The sequence below is a fragment of the Protopterus annectens genome, chromosome 1.part2 (assembly GCF_019279795.1).
Source record: "Protopterus annectens isolate FY-2018-M chromosome 1.part2, PAN1.0, whole genome shotgun sequence".
Lineage (NCBI taxonomy): Eukaryota > Metazoa > Chordata > Ceratodontiformes > Protopteridae > Protopterus > Protopterus annectens.
In genome coordinates, this window is record NC_056727.1 from 1,241,926,821 (window position 1) to 1,241,939,371 (window position 12,551).

A 12,551-nucleotide genomic window follows, 5' to 3' on the forward strand; every position below is an offset into this window, starting at 1 on the left:
ACCTAACCCCAAAAACTTTAAGAACTTTTCTAAGGTAAATTATTCCCTATTAAGGGACAGCATAGCTAGTTTCCAAGCTCCCCTAAATCCAGGAAACACAAAAACCTATGCAGAGGCATACACACAAGCCCTGTATGGGCATATAAACAGCTGCATAAAAAGCAGCAAACTGCAAAAACAAGCCACCCTGGTGGACCCCTAGTATTAATAGGTTCTACAATGAAAGAAAACCTCCTATCGAGAAGTAAGAGGGAATGTGCACAACAGAGAAACAAGTCCATCATTAGTCTAAAGAAGGGAATCGGGGAACTAGTCAAGTCTCTGAAAGTGGACTTTGAGGTAACCATAAGACATTTTTCAGTCGTGTCCACAATCTTAAGGGCAGCACCCAACAATGTGCAGAATTAGTTGTAGATGGCATCACTTATATTCAGCCAGAAGACATAGCAAATTTGCTGGCTGACAAATTCAGCTCAGATTTCACCTCCCCTCCTCTGATTATGTGACTAGCTGCTATAGTGAAAGAGCAGGAAGATGATAATGGTAGGTAGATTTGTGGTAATTAAGGGTTATTGGCAGGGGAAGGATTATACTGGTATGTATTTATTTTTCACCGAAAATTACAGATATGGATCTTAAGAGAATTTTTGGCAAAAATAATTAGCTTTCACCAGGGAATATTGTTTGTGGATGAAAACTGGAATTTGATTTGCAATAGAGATGATGTATTGGGGTGACCAAGAAGGGAAAATTTGATAAAAGAAAATAGACTTCTCAAGAAATATGAAGATATTTGGAAGGGAAGATGTGAATTTTCTAGATGGAGCTCAAGAAAGAATTTGCATATTATTTCCTAAGATACAAAAACTACGCTAGACAGTATATAAATTACATCTCACAGGAGAATGAGTATTTAATTGAAAGTTTTGAAGCACACATATCAATACCTATTTCAAATTGTTCGTCAATTAAAACTAAGTTAAAGATGCAGGAAAATGAAGTAAAAATGAGATACTAGCACTTTCCTACTTATTTGATAACAAGACAGGAATGTAAAGAATGCGAGTAAAAATGATTCCAGAGATATTAGAGACGACAGGCATTTACTCAGTAGTCATAGCTAAGGAGTTTTAATTGTCCTTTTCGGCATTTATCAAGTACAGTGTTGTGAAATATTTTGAGGCTGTTTCAAGTCTTTTCAGGCTATAAAATATGGTAAAAGCTATAACTGTAAAGTATGCATCCTCGTATGAATTGGTTCAGTAATGCTTCTCTATGGGGATGTGGTAATATGAAGTGCTTAGGTGTACAGATTAAAAAGGATTTTATTATGGCAGTCAAGGATCTGGGAAAAGACTAAAAATATTAATACAATAATTGAGAACTTGAAAGCCCTTTGATTATAGACAGTAAGATATAAGTAGTGAAAATGTTTCTACTCACTTTAACTTTATATACTGGTCAGGTGTATTTGTATCAACCAGATGAGAAGGTAAGGACCATAATTAGAGTTTAATGATTTTTTTTGAAAAGGACAAAAGGCAAGCATTAAATTATTTCTTCCCAGAACAATTAGAGTTACATAGTTAAGACTCCTATACATAATACAAGGAGAAATTTACAAATCGAAGTGGAATTCATGATGTTGAAATGGAAGGGGGGGTGTCAAGAAATGATGAGAGATGGTAGGATGTTGGATGCAGGCCCTTAACAAGAGTAACAACAACCATACACAGTATCATATTTATAAAGTAGCAGAAAGCATTCTGAGCTAAGCCATCACAGGAATGGAAATAGGAGATTTTTACCAATAAGGATGATTGCAAGTAGACTTGTAGCATATAGGCAAGAGGGGGCTTACATTTATTGGAGAGGAAAGGTAAAAGTGTGTGATGAGGCCAAAAGGAAGTTTGGACTGCATTTTCCTGACCAGGGATTGATAACAGAGTATAGGCAAAGAGAAAAGGATAGGGGAATACTAAGTGAAAGACCATCTCCGGTTGAGTTTTTACTTGAGTCTAGAACAAAAACTGCCATTTTAAAAAAGGATTATTTCTATGGCATTTATGCATATTGCATGATAACTATAAGAATCAATCAGAATGGGTTATAAAAGATTTGAAAGAGAGACTGGAAAGGCAATTTACACAGGAACAGTGGGGGGACCTCTGTTTGGCTCTTTAAGTCTGCAACAAAGTCCAGAAGCTTAGGATTTACGTATCAAAGTATATGCATTAGTATGTTTATACTCCAAGCAGACCTCAAAGAATTTTTCGATTGGTAGATACCAGTAATTGGGAAACTGGTTTTGGAAATGTAATGATTCGGCAGATTTTAAAAATTCACTACAAAGTACTGCTTAAATGTTGGAGTAAAATGATTGTAACTAAGGAAATATTTTTTTATTTTTTGTTAGGCTATAAGATCTGAATTGTCTAGACATAGTGAACCTTTACTAAATTTAATGCTATTGGCTGGCAAAAAGTAAGCAGTTAGAAAATGGAAATCAAAATCTAAACTAACCAGAAATGAAGTATTGAATATTGCAAAGGAGATTAAATAATTGGAGGCGAGATCTTTAGAAGAGGGAAGGATCAAATTACATAGAAATACATGGAATATATGGGAACGTAACATGCAGAATAATGCTGGGGAGGACAAATAAAATTTAAGGGAAGGTATGGCTTGAACAATTTTTGTAATACTGGAATCAATGATTATTAAAAAAAAGAAAAGAAAATGTATTTATTTTACATTTGTTGACCGGGCTAGTCTAGCTGGAGAAAATTCCATTTTCAGTAGAGGTCCGGGGAGAAAAGCTCCACAAAAATAAGTACATAGAGTCAAAAAATAAAAATATTAGTATAAATGTTAATGAAAACAATAATAACAAACTGAAAAATTTAAGAGTTAATTACTATCATACATAGTTACAAGAAAATAAAAAGCTATATGTTTTAAAATTAAAGGTGCAAGAATTAATTACTACCACTCACAGTTACAGTCTAGGGAAAAAAGACATTAAATTTTATACAGAGAATACAGAGATGCATGTCAGATATGGATACAAGGAAAAGAGGTAAAGAAAAAGAGTGTAAAGAATAAGGGGGGAAAAAAATAAAAGGGGATTAGATTATAAAAATGGGATGAAATTAGGACAGCAATAGGCAAGGAAGTGAATTTGAAGACAGTGTGGGGGGGGGGGGAGAATGCCAAGTGGAGAGTAGAGTCGGAGAAGGAGAAGAGGTAGTTATAAGTAAAGTTGAAGTATTGGGAAGTTAATCAGGTTTACTACAGGAGCAGAGCCAGTGATTTTGGAAGTGGAGTTTAATATTTTGTTTGAAGAGAGGCAGTGATGTAATCTTTGTTATGTTGCTTGGTAACGAATTCCATTTTGAACCTACAGAATTGGTAAAAAGGGAGTCACGATCAGTGTTGTTTGATTTTATGGAACTAGTCAATAGCTTACTAGATGAGCGGAGAGAGTTGAGATTATTATAGGGGATTATGAGTTGAGAGAGTATAGGGGTGTTATTTGGTTGGTACAGTATTTTGTGGGCAATGGTAAGTTGGTGGATTGCAAGATAGTTCTGATACTCTAGCCAGCCTAGTTGTTTCAAGTTAACACAGTGATGAGTTCTGTAGGTGTTACCTGTAGCGGGCAATGTTATTGTAGCAGGTTGTTAGTTTGTTTAGGTTGGTTTTCTTGAGGTTGGTGAAGATAGGTGAGGCATAAAGAAGAGTAGAAATAAGATGGGAGTGAGCAATCCTAGTTCTGGTAGATGGTGTAAGGAATGGTCTGATTCGATATAAGGATCCTATTTTTCTGTTGACTTGTTTTATGGAGTTGTTTATGTGTTGGTTGAAAGACAGATTATTATCAATGGTAATACCTAACAATTTAGTGGTAGAGTCAGGTGAAATGACAGTGGCACTGTTGGATGAGATGGAGAAGTTTAAGGGGGAGGTCCTAGAAGTGGGTGTGAAAAGGAGCAGTTTAGTTTTTTTAGCATTTAATAGGAGGAATCGACTGGAGAACCATGTTTCTATGGTATTAAAGATTTTTTGAGTAAGAGAGATAAGTTCTGGGGTGGAGGATGCAGAGCAGATGAGCGTAGAATCATCAGCATATTGAATGCAGGTTGCTTGAGGGATTATAGTATGAAGATCATTAATGAAGAGGGAAAAGAGAAGTGGGCCAAGAATAGAGCCTTGTGGAACTCCGATAGAAACAGGCAAAGGCGAAGAAATATGGTTGTCCCAAAGAACTGCTTGTTTTCTATTTGTGAGATAGGAATTAAACCATTTAATGGCTGGGATATCAAAAGATAGGGATTCAAGAGTATTAATTAATAAAGAGTGGTTGACCATATCGAATGCTTTGGAGAGGTCAATGAAGAGGGCAGAAGAGAGTAGGTTGTTATTACAGTTCTGATTAATAGTGTCTACAAAGGAAAGCAGGGCAGTAGTAGTACTATGATGTGGTCTAAAACCGTGTTGACAGTTTGCTATTATGTTGTGAAGAGAGAGATGTTGTACAAGTTGATGGTGGATACATTTCTCCATAATTTTGGCCAAAGGTGAGAGGAGAGCAATAGGTCTATAGTTAGAGTATTCTAAGGAGTTTCCACCTTTATGAAGTGGGATAATATGAGAGACTTTCCAGATATCTGGGATGTTTCCTTCTTTGATTGTCCTATTTATGAGAATAGATATAGGATATGCGATAACCTTAGCAGCCTTTTGTAGAAAGAGTGAGGGGAGCTTATCAGCAGAGGGGGTACAGGGTTTTAGTTTGTGCAGGAGTCTGTATATGTAAGATGTGGAGACAGGTTGTAGAGAGAATTTAAAGGTAGAGTTTGTTAGGTTACTTGGTGGGTTTAAGTTGTTGGCATTAAGTTGTTTAGCTAGAGCTTGGATAGTTTCAGTGAAGAAAGAGTTGAAAGCATCTGCAGTTTGCTGAGGGGTATGTATCCATAATTCATGAAGTTAATGAAACATGTTGAACTTTTTCTCTTTTCATTAACTGTATATGTGCCTATGTCATTGTCCAATCTGTGAAGTTAATAAAGGTTTTAAAAAGTGTGTAATGGATCAACCAGGACATGACTAAAAAGGTGGTCAATTTTTTTACCCAGTTAAAAATAAATCTATCACAGAAATTCCTGTTTCTGATTATGCCTGGAATTTGTGGAGTATTCCAGAGCAGGGGTCAGGAAAGAAAACTGGAAGCTACAGTGAAAAAAAGAGGGGTGTGGTAATAGAGCTCAATGTTCCTCTGCTCTTGTTTCATAGTACTCTCAACAGGTTATGCCTTCCTTAGGTTCTCGAACAAATGAAGCATAGGACGACTGATCAGCATGATATAAAACCAAACCTAGAAGGGAGAGTAAGCTTGCTGCAATTAGCAACATTGTGAGTGAAGAATACAATAACAGCATACTTTTAGGAGGATGCAAAAACTTTTTTTAACTGGGTTCAGGATTGAAATGATAGGTTTCTCTAAGCTGTAATTGTATTTCTTGTTTGTATAAAATGTCTTACCTCTAGATAATTTTTATCATTGTTATACTATTGCAATAGTGAAATAAAAAGCTTGTTTGCTACTGTTTTTATTAACATTTGACATTATTATACGATGCAACACAAACTTGGATGATTGTATATGACTGTGCTCTTTACCTATGCTATGTCAGAAGTAGGTCTCCTGTGTATCATTATATTTCACCAGTAAAAATATATATATATATAAAACTGGAAAAAAGGTAGACTAACCAAAGTAGTATTTGCAGTAGTGGAGAAGAAAGGATGAGGTTTCGCAGTACATGGATAACACTGAGACAACAGTGTGTGTACTTGATTGCCCGGTGCTGGCCCAGCTATACCTGTAGAATCTGACAATATTGTTCTTATTTTAGTAATCTAACTGCAACCCACAATGCACCACGTTACTGATAAGAAATGTATAGCAACACCATCTGTCATTGCTGTTGTAAGTCTGCATACTGAGGTTGATAAAGCTCACAGCAGTGGTTTAACACCCTGTGGCGTCTAGCAGTGAAGGAGTTTGAGGGAATGTAGATTACGTACGTGTAATCAGGAGGCACGGGCCTTACATAAACATCAATTATGCTCAGCACTTGGTATGTGTCTGTGACAGTTTTTTTTTTTTCTTGTAGCTGGGTTGTCTAGAACAGAGCAACACCTACTGACTTTTAGACTTTTTGAACTATGATGTCACACAAGTGGTTTTTCTCTGCCTGTTGTGTTGCCAAAGACGGTTATATTTTGAAACTTGGTCATCACCCATATTATTGTTAGTACAGTAGATTTGTCTTTAATAGCTCAAGCTAATTGATAAGCATGGCTGTACAATGAAACAAAATGTCACCCTATAGCAATGATAGAAATAGAATACCCATCAATGTTTTAGCTCTGCTTGTGTTTTGTTTTTAGGGAGTCGTATCAGGGGTAATGCTGGTCACCCCCAACAGCGTCACATTCGATCCTTATAAGTCTCACCCACTTGTGATTGAGCACGGTTGTGAGGAATACTATTTCAGCAGCTGTATCGATTCCATCAGCTCTGCAATCTTTCACCGAGACCCATCACGGGTGAAGTTCAGCACCTTCTCACCTTTGTAAGTACTGGATTGTGAAATAAGCTTCAGTGGTAGGCACAAGGTTGTACAAACTGATTTAAAAAGGCATCTCAGTGGCGTTATGTTCTGTCGTAGCCTATATTGATGAATTAAAGGTGCCAGAAAGGCTTGAAAAAGAAGAATATTTCTTGTTAATGATCAGTAATGAAATGCAAAAGAAATGGTAAATTGGGGAAAGTCAGTGTATAGGTATGAAAGTATCATGAGAAATGTGTATGGCAGAATTTGAATTTATTATTAATATCCAAGTAGGGCTTTAACTGTACAGATGGACTAGTATAATCTGATCCCAAAAGCAGCACAGTCAAACGTCTCTTGATTTTACATCTTTTGAAAAAGTTTGCATAAATGTACTTTATTTATGCAGTCAGCTAGTACCTCAAAGTAAAGTCAGAGTTCCATTTTTGTAAGTGGTCTACAGTCTTAAAAATCGTGTTCAAGTTTGTCCAAAGACCAAAAAGCAAACAAGTCGATATTAGTGCTTTCATTCACTTATTTATTACGTGAACTTCCTCAGAAAAACAGTTCCACTCACTCATTCTTCCTTTTATATCTAATCAACAGGAAATGACATCAAATCCACTTCAAATATACATATGTATAAAAAAAACTATTATATAGTTTAAATTATTATAAAATGTACTAACTATTTGTTCAGTAAAAAACATTTTAAATTTATAGACTCATTGAGTCCTGGATATTTATCAGCCCCTAAAAATAACTGCCATAACGTTTCTTTACATTCTAATGCATTATTTAAATCGCCACCAAAAATAATTTCATTGATCTTTTCAACTACAAAAATTCAAATTTCTTAAAGTTATTACAAATTAGAGCATGCTTGGCCAAAGAATTATTTTTGTCTTTGTTTTTAATGGCCAAATTATGCTCATAAACTCTACATTTTAATGTCCTAACAGTTTTTCCAATATAATAATGGTCACAATGCACAACAAGCTATGTAAACAATATATTGTGTATTACAATTATAATAATCTTTAGCCCATATAGTATAATTAATATGTTTTAAAGTTACAAAAGAACTATTGCTGATGTATCTACACTGCTTGCAATTTTTACAAGCGTAAGTGCCCTTTTTTTTACTAACTACTCTGGCTGTCATATTAAGTTTCCTGTTGTCTGACTCTACCAAAGATTTTATATTTGATATCTTCTTGTAAGTAAATTTGTCTTGCCTGCCCTCCACCTTTAAGTAACAGGGTAAGAGACCATCTTTTGTTCTGTCCTCCCATTCATGCCCTTTTCTTTCTCTTCCTGCTAGGGAGTAAATGAGCAAGTATGAACCACTACACTTCCCTTCCCATGAGGCTTCAGTAGTCAAGCTTGTATTGTCTGGACCATAACCAGGGCTCCATCCGAGTGCTCCCTGTAGCAGGCTTATTTACTTGCTTAAGCAAATTAAACAGTTTTATTGCACGAACCACAAAGACACTTGTATTCCATAAATGCCTTAAACAAACAATCACTTGCGTTTTCGTCATTAAATGACTTCATCAGATGACCAGCATATCCTAAAACCTTTTATTTTATACTACAAACAGATCTCATCATGCAAGTGATTGTTTGTTTAAGGCGTTTATGGAATACAAGTGTCTTTGTGGTTCGTGCAATAAAACTGTTTAATTTGCTTAAGCTGGTTTGGATTAAGTCGTGAATACTGCTTGTTTGTTTGGTTACAAGTCTTTTTGGGCAGTATTTCCGTTTATTTTTTAGGCTTATTTACTTGCTTCTTCAGTGACTTCTACAGTACAGAGTTAGCCTTGGTTTCTTCCTTCTTCTATTAACTTCACTTTGCAGTTTGAAACCTGACTGGTACTCTAATGGAGTCCTACTAACAGGATTTTCTAGCTTCCTAGTTGACAGGGCTGATCAAAGTGGCAAGTACATATACAAAAAGCAACACTTTTGTGACTTCCTTCTCACTAAGCAGCCTCTACAGTCAAAGAATGTGTAGCAGCTGCAGTGACATTTAGATTCTGTGCCAACAATCACAGCTGTATTGTATGCATCTACATTTCCACCGAAGCATCCCAACTCACAACTGGGGATGTCTTTGTTTTCATACCATCTTCAAAGAACCTAAACTAGATGTTACTTCTCCATAATAACCTTACCAACACTGATGATATCCATAAGTTATTTGGTTTCACAAAATGTTTTCACTTACCCCAAAGAATGGTACCGTCTCTAGCATATTACAAATGCATTTTAATTACTGAACCATATTACATTGCATTACTGCTGCTGGTATCCTGCCAGGACTGTGTCCATAATATCTCACCATTTTTTACAACATGGGGAGTCATGTGCCACCCTTAACCCCTCAACGAGGTTCAATCAACAACAACAAAAAAAATACCCTTCCTGAACTACTACTGAACATCCACTATTATAACAGTAGCTGGTATAAATGAAAACTTGAGCAAACTTTTATATTACTCTGCTATCTCTTCTCAACGTAAACTGCTCTGTTGTGTACCATGTTGGAATTGGATACCAACGGCTTTACTGGAAAGCTGACCTCAAAAGCAAAAATGCAACAGCATCACACAAGTAAAAACGCTGTTTTGTATAGCCACTAAATAAAATGAACTTCATCAGCTACATATTAAAATTCTTCAGGGTTGCCTAAAACAGTACGTTACAGTATTTTATACTCAATTGTGGCATATTACAAAACAGCTGCTCATTACTGCAGACCCTCACACCAAAGTCATCTGATAACTTAACTGATCCGAAAATTGCCAAATAATTAATTTATTTTAAGAACTGCATACCAAAGGCATGTAATAAGGAATTGGATCCACAGTATAATACTACCACTAAAGATAATTTGTGTCCGTCTTGGCTTTGAAACCACAAGGTACATTCTTATTCTATATAGAGCAAATACTTGTAAATGAACAGCTAAAATCCTGAAGCCAAAAAGAAAATTTGGACTTCAATTGCTTATCCAGTAATTAAGATCAGTGATACTGCCCATAATATTACAGTAATCTACACCATACATGTCTTCCTAAAGAGTATGGGGACTTCATGAATAAACTTTGTGATGTAATCATTAATGAAAACACATTCCTTATGTCTGGGTTTTAACTACCCAAGCACTGAGTGTGCAATCTGAGCAACAATAAGAAATAAATTAACTGATTACAGTAATTAAAACATTGTGGAAGAAATGGTATGAACTCCAGCTAGGAATGACAATTTATTAAATGTCATGCTGACAAAACCTGGCACTTTTCTGCTCCCTGCCCATGCTTTATACCCACTGTAGTTTTAACAGTGATCATGACCTCCATCTTTAAATCAGATTTGGTTGCAAATGAATCCTTCTTCCCTGACTTCATCAAAGGAGAAAGTCATGCAGTGATTAACATTTATCAAAAAACAAACTGGGATACTATTTTCCTTGGCTCATATAAGTCTATTCAGGTACTGCCAGTTACTACTGTAGTGTTATTAGCTTCTACATTCATGAACCGGATAACAGTACGATACGTCTGGGTAAAACTCAACAAAAAACTCATTTAACGGGATCACAAAACTTTACGATATACATAAAAAAAAAATACTACCTAACTTTCAAAAATTACTTTAGCCATCTAGCTATGGTGATAAAGACATGACTACAGCTCGGAAGACTTTGAGTTCAGTCGGTGAATTGCGTGCCTGACAAAGCTGGCTGAGAAAGATGGAAGTGAGCACTTTAGCTGGCTCACCCATCTTGGTGGGAGGGAGGTGGATCTGGCTCACTACTTGGGTGACATCTAGCACCCATGAAGCACAAGACTATGAGCATGGGCTGTCATTGTGCATATGAACATAGTGGGGAGAGAGAGTGGGGAGGCATGCGCCCTACATCACGCAGCACACAATGAAGCATGGAGAGGATAGTCATCTCTGCAGGGCCAGCAAGTTAGCCCACTCCATACCATCAGACGTTTTCCATTTCACAATGAATGTATGGTCCAGCTGAGCTACTCAGACAGGAAGGAGTGGGCTGTAGGGCTTTTGCCCAGCCTAGGAATGCCATATGCTTGTCCCCACAGAATGAATGGACCAAACGAATGCAGGTAAAGGAACCACCAGACAAGTCTTGCATACCCTAGTTATAAAAAGAATCTGGATTAAATAAAGCACAAAAGCCATTTAGTTTCCCTATATAATCTTGCATATCTAACTACAAAAACTCTTTCATTTCAAAGGCAATAATATTCTTTAATTATATCGGGGAATTAAAAAGAAAAATGGTGACGGTTGTATGTTGTCGATAAACACAATGTACTTGCTGAAAATTTTTGAAAATTTCACAGCAAAGGTGTTTGTCCAAGAACTAGAGAGGCACATGAGGATATATCCCTTAAATAACCACAGGTGTGACTGCTGTTGTCACAAGCAAACTTAAAAAAAAAACTTTGCTTCATGACACCAGGCAACATACCTGATGGTTTCATATACAGAGTCAAGGACCCCTAAATAAACCCAGTCTTTCATATTAAGGATAATATTAGCATGTCATCATACCTGTGAGCTATGCAGTAGCCTGTAGGTGGTACAGTTTCACAAAGAGGGAGGAGTCTCAGCAGCCCAAGCATTTCCAGACCCATCAGCTTCATCACTGTTATTTGCAAAATAACATAGGGAGTTGTGCTAGAGCCTTTCCAAAAATTACACAGAAAGGCCGCTCTTCTGTTTCGATATAGAACATAGTTTGTTGAGACAGTATCTTGCCTTTTGAACATTGTGGCATCCTTTGAAGAGACATTAGCACTTCATGATGGGCTTGACTAAGGCCGCTCTTCTGTTTCGATATAGAACACAGTTTGTTGAGACAGTATCTTGCCTTTTGAACATTGTGGCATCCTTTGAAGAGACATTAGCACTTCATGATGGGCTTGACTAAGGGGCAGCTTTCTGTTTTCGATATAGAACACAGTTTGTTGAGACAGTTAAGGCGCTCTTCTGTTTCGATATAGAACACAGTTTGTTGAGACAGTATCTTGCCTTTTGAACATTGTGGCATCCTTTGAAGAGACATTAGCACTTCATGATGGCTTGACTAAGGCCGCTCTTCTGTTTCGATATAGAACACAGTTTGTTGAGACAGTATCTTGCCTTTTGAACATTGTGGCATCCTTTGAAGAGACATTAGCACTTCATGATGGCTTGACTAGCACATGCTGCATATCTTTTTCTTGTTGAGACATTCTGTGCTTTGCCACATTAATGCTTTTTATTTGCCAAATATTCATTTATTTCAGTAATTCAGGGAATAAAACACTAGCTAAGCAAAATGGTGCAAGTCACGCAGAGAGCTTAACAGTCCATCCTAATGGGTGTTACTAGTGGTGTCTCATTGGGCTCTATATTAGCTCCACTTCTTTTTGAACAGTTCTTGGATATTAGTGGGAAAGGGGGTATGGTTACATAAATATGTTGATGGTTACAAGCCAGGTACAGTTCCTACAATAAAAGATGCCAAAGCTCTCCTAAAATGTCTGCAAAAAAACAAACCATTTGCTAGTAATTACCTCACCTTTAAAGTCAGTAAATGTAGCTTTATGAGACTTGATGTAACATAACTTATGATCACAAAATAAGTTGTCAAGGCATAACAACTGATATAGTCATTAAAGAGCTTGGAACTAGTGGACTGCAGTTGAACTTCGAGCAATGTATATCTGCCAAAGCCAGAAAGGACATTCTGTGGCACATCTAATTCTGTATGTCATGTCTGGTCACTTAAGAGACATTATACTATTTTGTACCTCAGTGATGTGACTCATTGTTCTGTATCCTTTGAACAAGTCACTTAACACAGTGTGAAAAGGTTCCTTACTTGGTCCATTATTATGACGTCCATCC

The 12,551-nt window shown here is 36.6% G+C and overlaps 1 protein-coding gene across 2 annotated transcripts in view; it reads left to right on the top strand.

Annotated features, from left to right (window-relative positions):
* LOC122792322 (nuclear receptor coactivator 7-like) overlaps positions 1–12,551 on the top strand; it is a 1,388,015-nt gene that overhangs the window by 991,004 nt on the left and 384,460 nt on the right. For both annotated transcript variants that reach the window (XM_044060116.1, XM_044060117.1), the window contains one exon: positions 6,457–6,641. In XM_044060116.1, the coding sequence (XP_043916051.1) occupies positions 6,457–6,641 (185 nt within the window). The remainder of the gene's footprint in view (positions 1–6,456; positions 6,642–12,551) is intronic.